The 19158-nt window shown below is 46.1% G+C and overlaps 1 protein-coding gene across 6 annotated transcripts; it reads left to right on the top strand.

Annotated features, from left to right (window-relative positions):
* Positions 1–177: 177 nt before the first annotated feature.
* rbck1 (RanBP-type and C3HC4-type zinc finger containing 1) lies at positions 178–19066 on the top strand. 6 transcript variants are annotated; one of them, XM_084446334.1, is made up of 14 exons: positions 178–380; positions 2859–2897; positions 3169–3313; positions 3493–3589; positions 3759–3797; positions 6630–6828; positions 7226–7347; positions 7492–7665; positions 10139–10299; positions 11196–11307; positions 11419–11598; positions 16311–16409; positions 17980–18123; positions 18351–19066. In XM_084446334.1, the coding sequence occupies exons 2-14, from the start codon at positions 2867–2869 to the stop codon at positions 18429–18431; spliced, it is 1584 nt and encodes a 527-aa protein (XP_084302460.1). In that variant the 5' UTR covers positions 178–380; positions 2859–2866; the 3' UTR covers positions 18432–19066. The 6 variants fall into 6 exon arrangements, with proteins under 6 accessions (XP_084302460.1, XP_084302461.1, XP_084302457.1 ...); XM_084446331.1 differs by lacking the exon at positions 178–380 and adding an exon at positions 466–619 and having other exon boundaries at positions 7495–7665; XM_084446330.1 differs by lacking the exon at positions 178–380 and adding an exon at positions 467–619.
* The last annotated feature ends 92 nt before the right edge of the window (positions 19067–19158 follow it).

Raw genomic sequence — 19158 nt, 5'->3', positions numbered from 1 at the left:
TCAAGCCACGAGGTGGCGCCAGTTTCCACACTTTCTTCTGGAAGGGACTTCAGCAACATTGTAGTGACCAATGCCTGGATTGGCATGGTTGATTTACGCAGTTTTTCGGATACTAAGGTTGAAATGCATTTTTAGGATACTTACAACTAGCTCTACAAAACAATCCACTTAAGCTTGAAGCAATTAGTGCTACTTTTTATGGAAGTAAAAAGTATTGATCCTCAATTAAGACTGACTTCCTGAATATAGCGTAAATTCGTTTCGTTTCACTTTTCATTTTCCTTCTGCCTGGGATGACTGCGTGAAAGAGAGAGACAAGTGTAGATACGATAGGGTCTTTCAACGTTTAAATGGGTCGTTTTGGAGGGAAAGTACAAAAGGTACGTTTATTGTGAACATTGTTAGCATGGTTGTTTTGAATGACTACCTGTCAGTTGGTTCTATTTCACTATAGGGACTATACTATCCCAGACTCTAAAGGGATATCTTCCGCCTACCGGCGGATCGCCGAGATTATGAATTTCAAAGAATTCGCAACGCGAGGGGGTGATGCGGCCATGCCCCCCGCCCAGGATCACCCCCGCTTCCTCTTTCTTCCCCCGGCCTTCGCCAAGGTTGGGTGAGTTTCATGTTGACCGTGCGGTATACTCTGTTAGGGCGAAGCTAATTTTCCTCCTCCCGTAGAGTGCCGCGGTGTTGTCGTGTTGTCTTTTCTTACAGATTACTTTAGCGACGTGCCTCGGTTGTAGTCTACCTTGGAAAGAGCTTGATCTTATCTTTGAAGGGACTCTTCTCAACTGTTGGCTGCGTGAGCTGGCTACATTACTCCCGTCGTTTTGGTTGTAGAGAATCGCCTCGATATTCCCTGGAATATTTTGTAGGGATTCTCTCCCAATTACTGTGCCTGGTCGTAGGGAACCACCTCGGAATTCCTCGTGAGTTTTCTCTCGAGAATATCCTTGTAAGTACATTTTATTTCTATAGCACCTTTCACAGACCAGGGTCACAAAGTGCTTTACAACGTAATAAAAGCAATAAAAAAAATACAACAACAACAAAACAAACAGAGGACATAAACATAGAGCTAAGTAAAAGCCTGTCTGAACAGGTGAGTCTTTAGCTGCCTTTTGAAGGTGTCAACAGAGACCACGGTTCTTAAGTCGAGTGGAAGAGCATTCCACAGCTTGGGAGCCACTGCTCCAAAGGCTCGATCACCTTCAGACAACCTGCATGACCTGCTCGTGATGTAGAGATGGAGCAGGTCACAGATGTATGCAGAGCTCTAAAAGTGATCACAAGGACCTTAAAATGAATCCTGAACTTGATGGGGAGCCAGTGTAATGAAACCAGGATTGGGGTGATGTGACATGACTTCTTGGACTCAGTCAACAGCCTCGCAGCTGCGTTTTGGACCATTTGTAGCCTCCTGAGTAACTCATCATTGGACCTACGTTAACGAAGGTATGGTGCTGGCGGCCCTCCTCCCTTCCTCTGAGGTTGAAGGTGTTGAGAGGCATGTTTGTTGTCCGGTAAGAGCTCTGGACACTTATGTCAGCCGAACTCTGTCTGTGCGGTTTATGTGTTATGCTGAGAGTGTGAGGGGGAAACCCCTCTCTAAGCAGAGACTGTCGCACTGGATTGTCGAGGCGATTTCCAGTGCTTATGTCCTTGCAGGTCGCCAACCGCCCTGCACAGTGGCACACTCTACTAGGGGCGTGGCAGCTTCCTGGGCGCTGCTGAGGGGAGTCTCCCTGGCTGAGGTCTGCTCTGTGGCCAGTTGGATGTCTCCCGGGACGTTTGCCAGGTTTTACCGACTCAATGTGGCCGCCCCTCGCAGGGTCTGTTCGGCGGTCCTATCCCAGCTCTATAAGTCTCCATTTCGTTTCCATTCCGGCTGTTAAGCCCGGCACTAGTACGCTGCACTGACCGGCCGTAAGACCGTGGTATAGATTGGCTTGTGCCTCTTTTCAGGCTGTAAGTCTGGCTCTGGGATGACTGTCCTATCCCAGCCGTGAGACAGAGGGCTGACGCCTTCCTTTGTTCCGGCAGTAAGACCGGTTTGTTACATCCTTATTCCGATTCAGCAATAAGTCTGTCCGGCGGTTAGCCTGGTGTCAGGGTGCCCGGTGGAGAAGGTGCTTCCTTCCCCCTTGCTATTCTCAAGTCTAGCTCTTCTCCAGCGGTTAGCCTGGTGGCTTGGTTCCCGTTGACCGCGGTGGATCTGGTGAGCAGACTGTAGTCTGTTACCCTTGATGTGGTCAGCGCGGCTGGCTCGTTCAACTGTGTGGTTCTTGGAGACTGCGGGAACTGACGTTCTCTGGTATTGTCATTCCATTAGAGTCTGGGCTGGTATAGTCCCTATAGTGAAATAGAACGAAGGTTACTGTCGTAACCACGGTTCTATGAACTAAGGGATTATACTAGCCCTTCCTTGACAGTTCCCTTGTGACCTGGGGAAGTGTTTTGAGGAAGTGGGGGTGATCCTGCGCGGCTATATAAGGGGGGCATGGCCACATCACCCCCTCGTGTTGCAAATTCTTTGAAATTCATCATCTCGGCGATCCGCCGGCAGGCGGAAGATATCCCTTTAGAGTCTGGGCTAGTCCCTTAGTTCATAGAACCGTGGTTATGACAGTAACCTTCGATCCTTCTCGTGTCTACCGTGCTCACCCCCTCGTCTGTGTTCTTGTCAAAACGATTTCACAAGCGTGTTGGTAGTTATGGATTATGAATAAATAGTTTCTAGAATACTAGAAGACATCAACTCGAGCATCTGTTGTGTATGTAATGTAAGTGAATCTTTGAATGCTATTGGCTTCAGTAGAGTTCCTGACTTCCATCCATCCCGTTTGATTTAGGCCCAGTAATGACAGCTTCTGACGTCACCTTAAAAGAGGGTAAGCAAGGCACAGTATTATCTGAAGTTTATAATCATAAAACGGTAAAGCAAAGAGGCTGAAGGGGGTCAAATGTCATTCACTGTAAATGTCTGTGGGCTGAATGGCAAATTTAGACAACAATTGTCTCCACATAGTAGTGTTGGATTGTGGACGCTTGTGTATTTGCCAGTTAAGTGTGTGTGTGTGTGTGTGTGTGCGCGCGTGTGTGTTTGTGTGTGTGTGTGTGTGTGTGTGTGTGTGTGCGCGCGCGTGTGTGTGTGTGGTTCAGCGGAGGATCTTGCCCAGCAGCTTGGTGAGGCCCTCAGTAGTGGAGACAGAGAGGAGGCCTGCCTGTGTTCAGAGCGGCTGTCTGAACTGGGGGTTCCAGTCAGCGTCAGAGTTTCCAGTCAGGCATTCCCCCAGGACGCCATCCAGTAGGTCCTCCTTAACCTTTTACTTCTAACGTCCACCCCTAATCTGACACTATCCCTAGCCTTGGCTTTAAACACACAATGTATACAGTATATGTGTGTGTGTTTGTGTCTTGTGTGTGTGTGAAAACAATTAATATTGGAATCAATCAGTTCTTCCTAACTCTTGTCTCTATGTGCAGGTTGAAGGTGGGGGTTGGAGATGCTCAGACTGACATCTATATTCCTGTGACGGTGCTGGTGTCACCTGACATGACCGTCTCTGAGCTGAAAGAGAAGGTAACTATCCCCTCATGTTTGGGCAGACCCAGTTCACTATGATATCTCTGCTATATAAACAAACACAGTTAAGAAAAAGTTAACAAATTTCTTCTTAAACCCACTTACAAAGTTCCTGTGAAAATCCTGGCATTCACCAATATTTTCTTATCTGGAATTTTGTTCGTAGCCAAGAACAGAATTTATGAATGCTGAAAAGCAGTTGAAGGTAGGCTACATTGGAGTGTGGCCATATTCAAGAGATTAATTTGTACGAAAATCATTGGTGATTGCGTTTACTTAAATTCTACACACATTATAGGATTGAAATACAATAATATATGTATCATTTCCAATTACTTTTCACAATTATAGTCATGATTTTACAAGGCATCATGATATCTGTTGACTTTCGTTGTCTTTTATCATTGTCCTTCTTAAGCTCTGAGTTTCCAGGTGTATTCCAAATGAATCTCTCCAACACGGGATTTGAGCGACAATCAAAAGCTGTTTAATTACAGAAGGTTTAACATACAAAAGACGATGGCATATAGTTTAATGTACAGCTGACCTATCTGTATGCTGTCCAGACTCAAATCAAAGCATTGGTTTCGTTACAACGCTCTTAAGTGGTTTGAGTGACTCTCCCCCCTCTCCACCGATAAGACTGGTCTGGACTGGTCGTTGTTTATGGTCTTGCAGCCAAGCCTACGCCAATAGCCTCGGCGCCCAGGTCTCTCTCTAACCACAACAATTGCTGTTCGGCACAGAATGTATCAGCCCTAAGAATGTCATCTTTATCTCATAAGTCTATGGAAGGGAGACAGTTTCTTACAGAAAACTCCGGCCGACAGCCATACTCAGGGGTCAATCATTATAATTAGAAACAGCTAACAGGATCAGATTAAACCAACATTTCTCTGAAAAACAAACTAAATAACCATGCATATCTAGTAGCTTAGTGATAGTAATCACTATAAGCAGACATATCCCCACATAAAATGACAAAACCCTGATTACTGTATCTTTTTTTAACTAGACAATTTTTGGAAACCCATGGTCTTACAAACAGTGAATATGTCTCCAATGTGTTTTCACCGTTGCAGTTGATGAGCAGCTGGGTTTGACACGGCTGGGGTCAGCTGAACGGGTGCTCTTCAGCTGTACTCTCTGAGCTACCTAGCTAGCTAAATATGACAGAACCAACAGCAGTAGCTAGCTACGAGTATACTAGCTAATTCAAAGCAGTTGATCTTCACCATGATTAAACAAGTCCAAATGAATGGAGGTGAATGGGCAGCTATGAATGGAGGTGAGTGGGCTGCTCTTTGGCTCCTGCCTCAGGTCATAGCCGGCGGGGGTCAGTTTGGTTCACTCCGGGCTCTCCCCCCGCACCCCCCAGTCCAAACCCTGCGTCTCTACAGCCACCACATGGGGAGCTGGCTTTGCTCAAAGTTTTGTTTTAATTCGATCCGCCGCGTAATTCAGATCCGCTCCAAAATTGAATGGATCCTAAATTGGCCCATGCAACAATCTGACTCCGAAACCACACACCTGAATTTGTGGCCCAGAGGCGGAGTGCCTTTTGTTTATCCTAAACTAAATTGACCAATTGTGCCGTTGTTTTGTGCCGATTTTGTCCAGATGACAGGTGAGAGTATCAAAGCACTGATGTGTGCCTCTCTGTCGGTCTGTCTGTGTCTATCAGTCTTTCTGTGTCAATAAAAAGAAGGATTAATCATTTGAACTCCATTCCCCTGCTCTCTTTATTATGCTGGATAAACTGTGTCTATCTGTGGGTTCACTTTCAAACAAACACTTCTGAAGATGGAAACCAGATACCAGCCTCTCTTTGTCCTTTTTGATCTGATGATCACCTGTTGTGACCATAATCGACTCTGCTTCATTCCTTTGGGTTTAGGAATGTCTAATGACATATTTTAGGTATAAGGACATTTTAGGTATGAGGCACCGCATTTGTTTTGCTCTCTACATTATTACTCATCTAATGATCATATCTAACCTCAACTCTTCCCCCTGCTGCTTTGACCAGTTGGTCCAGTTTGTTACATTCCTCATAGGGCTTCTGTTAGTGTGTTTTTGGCTTCTGTAGTTCACATTGATTATTGTCCCCCACCCTGTGACAGCCGAAGGTGATATGTCTGTATTTCAACATTCATTATAGGACTTTTGACCATACAGGTGCATGGACTTGTTTAACAACTAGTAAATGTTGCGTCCAAGGGTCACGCCTCTCGATTCCAGATTGCCAGCATGCTCTATAAAATCACACATTATGCCATCTTTCTTTGGTTCATTATAAAAAAACAACGCCAGAAAATTGAGGGGTCTTCTATAGGGCAATATGGTGGGATCTCTGTATAAAAACACCTAGTGAGAAGCAGGGGGCTTGATCACAAGGGAACATGCCTAATGGGTGGGGGACGTTTACATGTGTACAGTACTTGTTGTTTACTGCATTTGTTCTGTTGATATTTGTGTCTCTGTGTGAACTCATCATCACTGTAAATGAGAGAAACCTCAGCTTTCATAAAGTACGTTTTTAACATATGGATGGAGTTGAGGTTTGTTAACATTTACTGCTAGTGCCTATGTACTGCAAGTGGGGTACTGGGGTGTGGGGGTGCTGAGAAAATGTATTTTGATCCAGCATTAAGCTACCAGATAGTCTGGGTTATCATACCAAAATATAAACTATAAACGATGACTATAGGTTCATATCCCTTCCAGATCAGTGATGACAGTGGGTTAATATTCCCACAGATCAGTGGGTTAATATTCTCACAGATCAGTGGGTTAATATTCTCACAGATCAGTGGGTTAATATTCCCACAGATCAGTGGGTTAATATTCTCACAGATCAGTGGGTTAATATTCTCACAGATCAGTGGGTTAATATTCTCACAGATCAGTGGGTTAATATTCTCACAGATCAGTGGGTTAATATTCTCACAGATCAGTGGGTTAATATTCTCACAGATCAGTGGGTTAATATTGGTGACTACGGGTGGATGAGCTTTTTTTTTTTTATCCCTTCCAGATCAGTGATGACTATGGGTTCGACCCCTCCCTGCAACGCTGGGTAATCGGGAAGAGTCTGGCGCGGGACCAGGAGAGGCTGTATTGCTACGGCATCCGTCAGAACGGAGACCAGGCCTACCTGTACATCCAATCTGCCCAGGCTGTCAACCTCACCCGCCAGAACCACCTACTGGACCAACAGCACCGCAGTCTAGACGGTGAGAGATAGCTTGTTAGTCCTATAGATATGAAGCACAATCTACCTACCTAACTAAACATGTAGTGCTACAGACTCCCACAAGCCCCTGCAATGTCGTAGCAATCAAGTGTACTGGCTTGCAGCAACTAACCGTAACCTAACAGAAACAATTACTTAGTCCTGTGTGACTCACTTAGCAAGGCCCTGACTAGCTATGTGAGATTGTGTTACTAAATATAGCTCTTTGATGCTGAAGATCAATTAAGTATTGACACGCTCTTGAAGGTTGAATCTATTTTAAACTCACTTCTCGGTAAAATGTAAAAGTAAAAAGTCAGTTGAAATACCATCAAATCAGATCATTGAGTTCGATTGTCCGCCGACATGAATCATTAGGTTTGATATGCTTCCTTCAGGTATAATTAAGTCTGTGTACTCACTGGAGCCCCGAGGGCTGGGGGGAGGAGCCAGAGAGAAGCCAGCCCTGCTACCTAAACCCACACAGAAACATCCTCCTCCTGTACCCCCCGAACTGCCGGTACGATTCTCCCTGACATCGTTGTTCTACATTACTGAGCTGTCTTATGGACCTTGGCCTTGGTCAGCAGCAGTTTGAATGTGTGTGTGTGTGTGTGTGTGTGTGTGTGTGTGTGTGTGTGTGTCTGTGTACGCGCGCACGCAGAAGGGCTGGTCCTGTCTGCAGTGTACGTATGTGAACAAGCCCACACGGCCGGGCTGTGAGATATGTTGCAGTGAGAGGCCTGATGGGTACCGGCCCCCTGACATCTACCAGCCAGACGAGCAGGAGAAACATAGACTGATGCAAGAGGAGACGGCCAACCGACTGTACCAGCAGGTTTGTGTGTGTGTGTGTGTGTGTGTGTGTGTGTTTGTGTGTGTGTGTATGTGTATGCGTGTGCATGGTAAATGGACTGCACTTATAGCGTTTTTATCCAAAGCGCTCTACAATGGCGTTTCATTCACCCATTCACACACCATTGGTGGCAGCTGCCATGCAAGGCGTTAGCTATGGCGTCACATTTATGTCAGAAGACGAGCGCGTAAAACACACTCACGGGCAAATTATGTTATTTCACACGCGCAGATTGGCGCCACCACGTTCGAGAGAATATCTGCTAGTCGAGCACTTTCTCCTCGCGCTCAGTTCAGTTCTGCTCCATGCACTTGATTTCTGCGCGCTCGCAGTGCAGCTCTGCGCGTGGGACTCGGCCTCTTGCTCGAAGTTAAATTCTGTGAGCTCGATGAAAATCTGTTTGACAATTTGGGACGGATACCAAGGGCGGGACTGCCCTCTTGTGATTGGTCAATTTCAACATGGTCACACCCACACGATTCTCCTTGTACCTTGATTGACAGCTTCATTTAACTGAACAACAGGCAGGCAGACAGTTTGGCCAGATGGTGGCGGTAATGCGCATAACGTTGTTTGCCAATTCTCCTTTGGCCTATTATGATTATGATTATGATGATGATGATGATTATTTTAGTTGTGGTTAGTTATTATTATTGTATAATTGTTATATTAAGATGAGTGATTTTAAGTACTATTCATAATAATACTGTTAGCTATAGCCTACATTGTAGCTGTAGTTGACGTTGGTGGTATACATATTACACAGAGTTGTTATGATTCGGGCCGGATCCGCCCCAGCTCACCCCCTGCTCCCAGTCTGGACCCTTGCCCCTGCCCACCCCTGCCCCGGACCTCTGGTCCACTCTGCTCGCTCCCAGTCAAGACCCTCGCCCCTGCCCCGGACCCCTGGTTCATTCTGCTGGCCCCCTGCTCCCGGTCCAGACCTTCGACCCTGCCCCGGACCACTGGTCCACTCTGCTCGCTCCCGGTCCAGACCCTCACCCCTGCCCCGGACCCCGGGTTCATTCTGCTGGCCCCCTGCTCCCAGTCCAGACTCTTGCCCCTGCCCCGGACCCCTGGTTTGCCCTGCTCAACCCCTGTTCCCAGCCTGGATTCCTGACCCTGAGCTCCTGTGCCCCCTGGTCCCTCCTGGACCTTGAGCACCTTCCCTGTGCCAGGCTTCTTTCTCTTCCACTGCGCTGCAGAACTCTGGCGAGTGGTGGACGGAGCGTGGGAAGCCTGAGCAGATCGCTGGTTCGAGGGAGGGGGACCGGGGGCAGCCGTCGGAGCGGCGGACCTCGCCTTCCTCTTCCTCCTTTTCACGAGGACACAGGTGACGGGGTTCTCCTGACCCGAGATGCCTGGCCACCAGATTGGATTGCTCTTCTACTTTGCCGAGGCGTTCCAAGGTTTCCCCGGCAGCAGAACCCAACAGCCCGGACCGGTAGATGGGGGCGTTTCAGCAGGGCCGTGCGAGCTGAGTCGTTCACAGAGGAGATGGTGCACCACCACGTTAGCCATGACACGGCCAGGGCAGATCGCGGCAGCCTGGCAGAGCTGCATGGCCGCTCCAGCCGCAGCTTGGAGGTCGGGAACCCGTTCGGGCAGTGGCGAGGCAACGCTGCTCAACTCCGATGCCAAAGTAGTGACCAGGATGGAGATGGAGGAAACAGCGGCCGTGGCCTGGGCAGCGAGGACATGCATGCGGTCAGAGAGGGTAGCCGCTTGTCGCTCTCGAGCCCCGGGAAGGTGGGGCTTCTTGGTATTGCTCCACGCAGCCGCGCCAGGAGCGAAGTGGGCCACAAAAGACAGCTCAAGCGCCAGGATGCCACCGAAGATGTCACTCTCGTAGCCGGACACACGCGTGGCATCAGTCCAGGCACGAACCGGGCCTTAGCCTGCTCGAGAGGCACCACCCAGGTACTCTCGACAAACCTGTCGATATGTGCCATGACAGGGAGGTGCCGCTTGACCCTCCGTGTCGAGAGCTCGAAGCAGGAAATGCCCCAGAGATTGGTGCATTTCGCCTCAGGCTCTGATGGGAGGGGGATACCGATGGAGACCGCTCAAGTATACCGGGGAACAACCTCCAGAATACAAGCGGCTTGGCCCCACCGGCATCCCGAGGCTCATCATCTGGAGGTCCGCCCTCGCCGCCAGCAGCGCGCATTGGGAGCACAGCGAGTTGGGAGAAAGCCGTGTTCCTCAGGAACAGCATTATATCGTGCGCAGTTAATATCTGCGCGTGTGAAATAACAATCTGCCCGTGAGTGTGTTTTACGCGCTCTTGACTTTTGACATAAATGTGACGCCATAGTTAGCCTTCTCAACCGCCGGACCTACGACCATTGGATGACCCGCTCTACCTCCTCAGCTACAACCGCCCCATACTGTAGGCTACATGCGTGTGGACGTGTTAATGTTAATGTGAGTGTGTGTGTGTGTATCTCTGTAGGCTCTGCAGGATGAGCGTCAGAGGAACTTCGAGAACCTTCTGGAGACCGACTCCCATAGTCTGGTCACCAACCGTAATGAGTTGGACTGCCCCATCTGCTATAATCCCGTTCCACCAGGGGAGGGTGCCACACTCAGAGAATGTCTGCACAGCTTCTGCAGGTGTGTCATACACACACACACACACACACACACAACATCGCCGATATCACCGATAAGCCGATATCCGATATCACCCATATCACCATTGATAATCACTTCATCCCTCTGTCTTCACTTGTCACCAGCCTGAGTGTCAAGTTTGATTCAACACTGTCCTTTGATGCCCACATAAAAGCAGTCTGTCAAACCTCCTTCTTCCACCTGAGGCACATTGCCAAACTCAGACCCTCACTCTCCCAATCCGATGCCGAAAGACTGGTTAAAGCCTTTGTTAGTTCCTGTATCGACTACTGTAACTCTTCTGGCTGGCCTCCCCTCCAAAACCATCCAGAGGTTACAGTACGTCCAGAACAGTGCCGCCCGTGCCAATAAAGCAGCGGATAACCTACAAGGTTCTCCTGATGGTCTACAAAGCCATCAACGGTTCCGGCCCGACCTACCTCCAGGACCTCCTCTCCCCTCAATCCTCGTCTAGGTCCCTTAGGTCTGGCAGTTCAAACCTCCTTACCATCCCACGCGGCAGGCTGTCAACCACGGGGGATCGTGCCTTTTCTTCGGTGGGGCCATGCCTGTGGAATCGGCTACCGAAATCCACCATGGCCTCGGAACCCCTGTGTTTAAAACCAGCCTGAAGACTTATTTCTTTGTCTGCCTTTCACTAGTGCCCTGTTTTTAGCTGCATTGTGTTTTTCTTACCTTATTAGTTGTTTAGTATTATTTGTAGATGGTGTATGTATTGTTTGTTTAAGTACTTGCTGCTCTGTGTTTTTAACTGTTTTTCTTTTTTCTTCTTTCTCGTTGTGAAGCACCTTAAGATGTCTTGTGATGTGAAAGTGTACTACATAAATAAAATGTATTGTTATTACCATTATTATTATTAATAATATTATTAACAGGGAGTGTCTGACGGGAACCATTTTGAACAGCATGGATGCTGAGGTTACCTGTCCCTATTGTGACGACGACTACAGTTGTGACAGCAAGCTGCTGGACCGAGAAATCAAAGCTGTAAGTCTTACCCTAACTCTGACCCTGAGTTTATAAACCCGAAACTGACCCTAACACTGGTCAGTATTGTATCAGTGAGACTTTTGTATGTGTTCCTTCATGGTTATGCAGCTTCTCTCCCCAGAAGAGCACCAGAGGTTTCTGGGTTTGAGGCTGAGCATTGCAGAGACTCTGAGTGAGAACAGCTTCCACTGCAAGACGCCAGACTGCCCTGGCTGGTGTATCTATGAGGATGAAGTGAACCAGTTTAACTGTGATCTCTGCCATGAGATCAACTGTCTTCTCTGCAAGGTGAGTAGGGATGGGTATTGGGAACTGGTATTTTTTGGTACCAGTACATCATTGGGTCATTACCGAAATATTGATAAGCTCATGGACAAGCGGTGCTGCTATCGGTATTTAACACGTTCGTTAATAAATCCATGGAGCTGCATTTGTTTCATAAATCAGCCAACAGCTGGCATCCGTCCCCTAATCATGACCAAGCTGCTGGTGACAGGCGATGATGTCTCATTGATTATTGTTGTCTCTTGAGGAAGTAGGCATAGTGGTGGACAGGGCAAAATGGTACTTCACCAAATCTACCGACGGTGTTAAATGCAATTTATGTAAAAGGTTAGTTGTGTCCAAAGGGGGTAACACCAGCAACCTCACGAAACACTTTACTTCGGTAAATGTGAAGCAGTGCAGCATGTTTGACTGCTTTAGCGAAGCGGTTAATGCTAACGCTGATAGAAGCAGATGAGCCAGGCTAAAGATGACACTCATTAATAATTATTATAAATAAATCTGTACAGTGTTTCCCCTATTATTGCCTTGGAGGGGCGCTCCCCCAACGGGACCTCCTGAAAGAACCCCCCCTCCCTCCCCCCCAAAAAAGTATGCCAACAATCACAGATTTTTAGATCGCTAACGTTTTTAGCATAAGTCAATGGAGTTTAACATTGCGTAAATTAGTATCGCGATTAGCAGGTGAGAGATGATGAAAGGAAAATATTTGGTTGCTATAAGTAATGTAACCACAGTTTAGTCTGTCTTCTGATGTTGGTAACTTACTATTAACAGTTACTGTTAACTGTTGTTACTGTAGGGCAGGGTGCCAACACTTTTTGGGCTTGTGAGCTACTTTTAAAATGACCAGCTCAACAAGATCTACCACCCAAACCTCGCAGGCCCCCACCTCACGCCCCTGGAACCCCCACCCTTCTGTCACTTTTTCTTAATATTGGCTAGGTTTTAATTCATGTGTCATTTAAGTCATATTTCAAAAAGAATCCCATTGCTGAAACCCATGAAAAATAACAACATACAACCAAAATAATATACAGCTACTGTTTCAAAATCAATTATTATTAATTATTAATCAAGCTTCCAATCACACTGGAAGTGGAACGTTAACTTTGTGCAAGGCAAATATACAACAATCTTAACAGGTAAAAGTCAGCTTAGTGGTCACAACAGTGTGTCTTTAGCCTACTTTAAATGGGTCCTACTAATCACCATAAAGTACTGTACCACAAAGTACCACAAACTACCCCAAAGTATACCCCAAAATACCACAAAGTACCACAAAATACCACAAAGTACCACATAATACCCCAAAGAGCCTGGAAATATACCAAAGTACCCCAAAATACCATAAAATACCCTTAAGTGCCTGGGAATATACCACAAAGTACCCCATAATATCCCAAAATACTACCCAACGTATACCCCAAAATACCACAAAGTACCACAAATAACCACAAAGTACTACAAAGTACCTCAAGGTATACCACACAGTACCACAAAATACCACAAAGTACCACATAATACCCCAGAGTGCCTGGAAATATACCAAAGTATCCCAAAATACCATAAAATACCCTAAAGTGCCTGGAAATATACCACAAAGTACCCCATAATATCCCAAAATACCCAAAGTGCACCTAAGTATACCCTCAAATACCACAAAGTACTACAAAATACCCCAAAGTACCCCAAAATGCCCAAAGTGCCCCCAAGTATACCCTAAAATACCAAAGTACCACAAAAATACCTTAAGACGAATGTACACTGTGCGATAAAACCCACGATTCTGAGGTCGTAAAGTGGTCGTGGGTTGTCGCAGACGTATGCAATATCGGGACTTGCAAGTTGCACAGTGTGAGAAGGTGTACGATCTGCGATTAATTGCTACAACTTTCTACCACGAGGTTACGACCTCCCGATAAAATATCTGCCATGTCAGAGACCCCGTTTACACCTTGCATTAAAATGCATTTTTGGTGATCAGATTGCAGATCTGATCGTGCTAAACCACATGGAAATAAAGGTGTAAATGCGCCCAAAACGTTTTAAGGACGGATTGCGATCTGATCGGCCAAACCACCTCCGGAGGTGGTCAGGGACGCATTTCGACCACATTTAATATAAGTGTAAATGGAAATGTGTTTTTATCCACATATCAACAACGTGGGCGGAAATACGTAGCCGTTGGAACGCGCCGGTTCCAGACCAGCAAGGAGCAGGCTTCCATGGCAGCTAGCAAGAAGGCATTAAAATGGATCCTGGTCAAGGTTGGAGTCCAGACGAGACAAAAGTGTCTACTCTCAATTTGGTCAGACGAAAAAATTCAAGCACACAAACAGAATGTGACATTCGATTGTCAGCTGGACAGAATCGATCGGATCTCAAACAGATCGGGTTGCAGATAATCGAAACGCATATTAATGCCAGGTGTAAATGTAATCAGGCTAAATGATTATCTAGATCCAATCTCGATACGAGACGCATTTTAATGCAAGGTGTAAACGGGGTCAGATATTTTCGTCGTAGATCGCAGGTGTAAATAGAAGTTCACGCTGCAGCCAAGATGAATCGTGGGCGGGGCTGAATCGCATAGTGTGAATATACATGTCGTATGGTCTTGAGACGGAGTCCCGGTCATACAGTGGGAAGGGATCCCCGATCTAAGATTTTTTCAGTTGTACAGTGTACAGAAGCGTATATTTCTTATTCTGTTAATCATACCAGCATGGATGCTCATGGATGCTCACCAACATTTACCCGAAAGCACACCATTCTATAATAAAAAATAAATAAATAAGATGACACTGAATGTAATGTAATGACGCAGTTAGAATGTCCTGTTATGTTGTCATGTATAGCCTACTGTTGTTTCTTCCATCAGCCAGTATTTTGTGGTACATTGAGGTATACTTTGGGGAACTTTGAGTTTTTGGGGGGGTATTTTGTGATACTTTGTGGCATTTTAGGGTATATTTTATGGTACTTTGGGGTATATTCCCAGGCACTTTGGGGTATTTTATGGTACTTTGGGGTATTTTTTGGTATACTTTGGGACACTTTGGGGTATTTGGGGGTACTATGGGGTATTTCGAGGTACTTTGTGGTATATTTCCAGGTACTTTGGGATATTTTATGGTACTTTGGGGTATTTTGGAGGTATACCTTGGGGCATTTTGAGGCACTTTGGGGTAATTTATGGTACTTTGGGGTATTTTGGGGTATACCTTGGGGCATTTTGAGGCACTTTGGGGTAGTTTATGGTACTTTGGGGTATTTTGGGGTATACCTTGGGGCATTTTGAGGCACTTAGGGGTATGTTGTGGTACTTTGGGGTATTTTGGGGTATACTTTGGAGTACTTGGTGGTACTTTGTGGTACTTTGGGATATTTTAGGGTATACTTGAGGGCACTTTGGGGTATTTTGGGGTACTTTGTGTTATATTTCCAGGCACTTTGGGGTATTTTAAGGTATTTTGGGGTATACTTTGGGGCTCTTTGGTGATATTTCGGGGCACTTTGGGGTATTTTGGGATATACTTTGAGGTACTTTGTGGGTCTTCGTGGTACTTAATGGTATTTGAGGGTATAGTTGGGGGTACTTTGGGGTATTTTGGGGTACTTTGGGGAATATTTCCAGGCACTTTGGGGTATTTTATGGTATTTTGGGGTATACTTTGGGGCTCTTTGGGGTATTATGGGGCACTTTGGGGTATTTTGGGGCTATCTGGGGTATTTTGGGGTACTTAAGGTTATTTTGAGGTACTTTGGGGTACATTTCCAGGCACTTTGGGGTATTTTGTGGTACTTAGGGGTATTTCTGGGGTACTTTGTGGTATTTTGGGGTATACTTTGAGGTACTTTGTGGTACTTTGTGGTTATTTGTGGTGATTAATAGGACCCCTTTAAATTACTCAATCACACAGCACAATACACTCATGTATTGTACAACATGACTTGCACTGAATGGACCAGCCAGGGTTGCGTAATTCTGACATTTTTGAGTTTCTGATTGATTTTGCTAGGCTACTATCAGCTATCAGCTACACATACAAGCCTAAACAATGATGAACCTATCCCACACATGATTAAATCATTAAAACGCTCAGCTAAACTGCAGGTCAGACATGTAATCTACAAAGTAGCAGGAGGAAAAAGTTGCTCATTTGGACAACAAAAGAGGTGACATGACTGCTTGCCTCTGCACTCGCAACTTCAACGCGCGTCATCAAGTCGCCTTTTTTATAACGTTTTGGAGGACAAAATACTAAGGATTCTGAGGATTTTTGACAGATTCTCTCACTGCTGCAGGTGTTGCTGAAGGAAACACAGAAGAGAAACATCATAGCTGAGCTTGCCAATGTGTAAAAAGTAGCCATAACCAGCAACCTCTCACACAGGATCACTATATTGCAGTGACAGTCCGCTATGTAAATGAAGGCCAACTGCGACAGAAACATCGACCCAGGCTGTGTATGAGTCCCAAAGTGGTAGAGTAGTATCGATAAGTATCGGTATCAATAAGCAATATCGGTATTGATAAAATCCTAACGATACCCATCCCTAAAGGGGTGTGTGTGTGTGTGTGTGTGTGTGTGTGTGTGTGTGTGTGTGTGTGTGTGTGTGTGTGTGTGTGTGTGTGTATTATCCTTGATTACTGATAGTCCTAATAAACATGATATGGTGTGTGAGACCCTGTCACCCTCCTTTTGAAGGCGATCCACAGAGACATGAACTGTAAGGAATACCAGGATGACCTCCGCATCCGAGCAGAGAACGACCAGGCAGCTAAGCAGACCACCCAGATGCTGGCGGTATGAGAATCCTGACCCCTAAACTCTTCCCTTGTAGTATTGCGTTTTATTATATCCTATTGTAGGGCTGTACCCGACTCGTAATTTTGTGAGTCGAATCAGATTCATCTGTTCAAACCAGAGATGAGACGATTTGTTCCTTTTTCCCCCCTCCTACAGTATGCCTAGGCTGAGGGGAGACCGCGGGAGTCGGGACAGCGGTCAAACTTTAAACTCAAACGCGCAGGCAGCACAATAAAATACGCCTATTTTTCTTGCTAAACATGCATCTAGATGATGAGCCCACATTGTCCTCTACTTCGGATGCCCCCTTATTTTTATGCAGTGTTTCACATAGCGTAGGGTTGGGCGATTTGATGATAATCTCCTCAACTGCGCATTTCAAAGCGTGCGTGAATAGACTGTTGGGGAGCAGTGAACAAGGAAATGTTTTGGCTGTCACTAAAGCATTTTCACAAACGTAAGAGCTCTGTCTATGGGAAAAACGATTTTTTCCAGCGGATTTCTCAAGAAGATTGATCTAGGAAAGCAGTTTTGTGTTGTGATATACTATTTAGGAAATGCATTGCTGGCGCACAGTAGGCTAGGCGCACAGCGGAGGGGAGAGGGGTTCCCTGCCTTCTTTCCTCCACTATATCAGTCTTAAGTCTCCTTTTACTGCACAACAAATAGCTACAGTAATAGCCTAGGTCTAAAACGAATGATTGGCCTGTCCTATATAAATCACAAGGCAGGTGATTGGTCTTAGCCCACCAGCATATTTTGACAGTGGAGCAAAAAAACAACTGCTCGACTTCAATTTCAGTCAACTTAAGGGCCTCCGACTGATGATTTGACTCGTCGACTTTCAGGTGGCAGCCCTATTATAGTGTATTATATTGATCTATAATATAGCATTGCTTTTTTTACTATATTATATTGTTGTTGTTCTGCAGTCGCTTTACCGCACTGTTGTGACGAAAAGAGCCAAAAGGCAAAGTTCTCGATCTACCGGTCTATCTTCGTCCCCACCCTCACCTATGGTCATGAAGGATGGGTCATGACCGAAAGAACGAGATCACGGATACAAGCGGCCGAAATGAGTTTTCTCCGGAGGGTGGCAGGTGTCTCCCTGAGAGATCGGGTGAGAAGTTCAGTCATCCGGGAGAGACACGGAGTATAGCCGCTGCTCCTTTGCGTCGAAAGGAGCCAGTTGAGGTGGTTCGGGCATCTAGTGAGGATGCCTCCTGGGCGCCTCCCTAGGGAGGTGTTCCAGGCGTGTCCGGCTGGGAGGAGGCCGCGGGGTAGACCCAGGACCAGGTGGCGGGATTACATCTCCGCACTGGCCTGTGAGCGGCTAAAGATTCCCCAGGCAGAGCTGGTTGATGCTGCTAGGGAAAGGGATGTCTGGGGCTCCCTGCTGGAACTGCTGCCTCCGCGACCCGACCCTGGATAAGCAGATGACGATGGATGGATGGATGGATGGATAGATATTGTTGTTTTATAGTATCAATATGTCATGCAGTCCTGTCCTTATAATCTGTTGTGTTCTAGTGTATCATAATTATTGTTGCTACTTTCTGGTTTGCAGGGCTTGTTGCAGAGTGGAGAGGCCATGAACTGTCCCAAGTGTAAGGTCATAGTTCAGAAGAAGGATGGCTGTGATTGGGTCTGCTGCCTGATGTGTAAAACAGAGATCTGCTGGGCTACCAAACAAGCTCGCTGGGGACCCCAGGTAAGGACTGACCCTTAACCCCTGAACCCTGTCCTTTACACTTACTCAATATAAGGCAAACCTTGACCGCTGACTCTTTATACTGCCCAATGTAAGATTGACCCTGGCCTTTACACAGACTCAATGTAAGACCTGTTACCCTGATCCCCATCGACTGTAACTCGCACAGGGTGTGTATTGCTGAGTGTATTGCTGAGTGTTATGTAATATATCTGTATGTCTTACAGGGCTCGGGTGACACCTCCGGGGGCTGTAGATGTCAAGTCAACGGGGTTATCTGTCACCCCAATTGCCATAACTGCCACTGAGGCACACACTTCTATATTAATCACCTTCTCTTTCCCTACCTGCCCCTACCTACCCCTTACTTCCCCCCACGGTGCCCCTATGTGGCCCAGCTCATAAAGAAGTGTGTTTATGCACATATCAGGGATATTGACTAATCAAGTTATATTTGTTCTCTTATGTCTTACCACTATGGGTTCTGTATGTTGCAGATATAATGTAGCCTAAATATGGAAAATGTTGTTTTTATATTTCATTTTGAAATAAAGCATTGAATGAGGGCCAAATAACTATCTGTGAATATCACAGCATTGTGCAAACACTCCAGTTAGACTGGGAATGCCCATCAAACCATCACCAGTTAATACCCTTGTTGGTACCTCCATACTGTAGCACTTTATAACTTATCTTAAGCAATGTTTGATTCATTTGGAACCTTAAAACCCAGGTTGATTGTCTTTCTCTGCTCCCCCAAGGGCTTGGTGGTTCAGAGCATTTTGTGGCATTTCCAATAATAATAATTGTTTTGGTGAATGATTACTGTCCAAACACTAGCCACTCTTACTCTGTGGCATATTACATTTTTAATAGATTCAGTGTGTAGAATAAATGTTGATCCTTTGCTGTGGTGTTTGAAATACACTTGTTTGGTTTATGACGTTGTGTCTAGCCTATGATTGTAATCTATTCGTTCTACTTTTCATCCCATCAATATAGCCTATACTTTAAATGCCTGTCTTCTTTTGGACA

Source organism: Borostomias antarcticus (genome assembly GCF_949987555.1).
Source record: "Borostomias antarcticus genome assembly, chromosome: 11".
Classification (NCBI taxonomy): Eukaryota; Metazoa; Chordata; class Actinopteri; order Stomiiformes; family Stomiidae; genus Borostomias; species Borostomias antarcticus.
The sequence above is the reverse complement of the archived record's forward strand: the minus strand, read 5'-3'. Positions and strand labels throughout refer to the sequence as shown.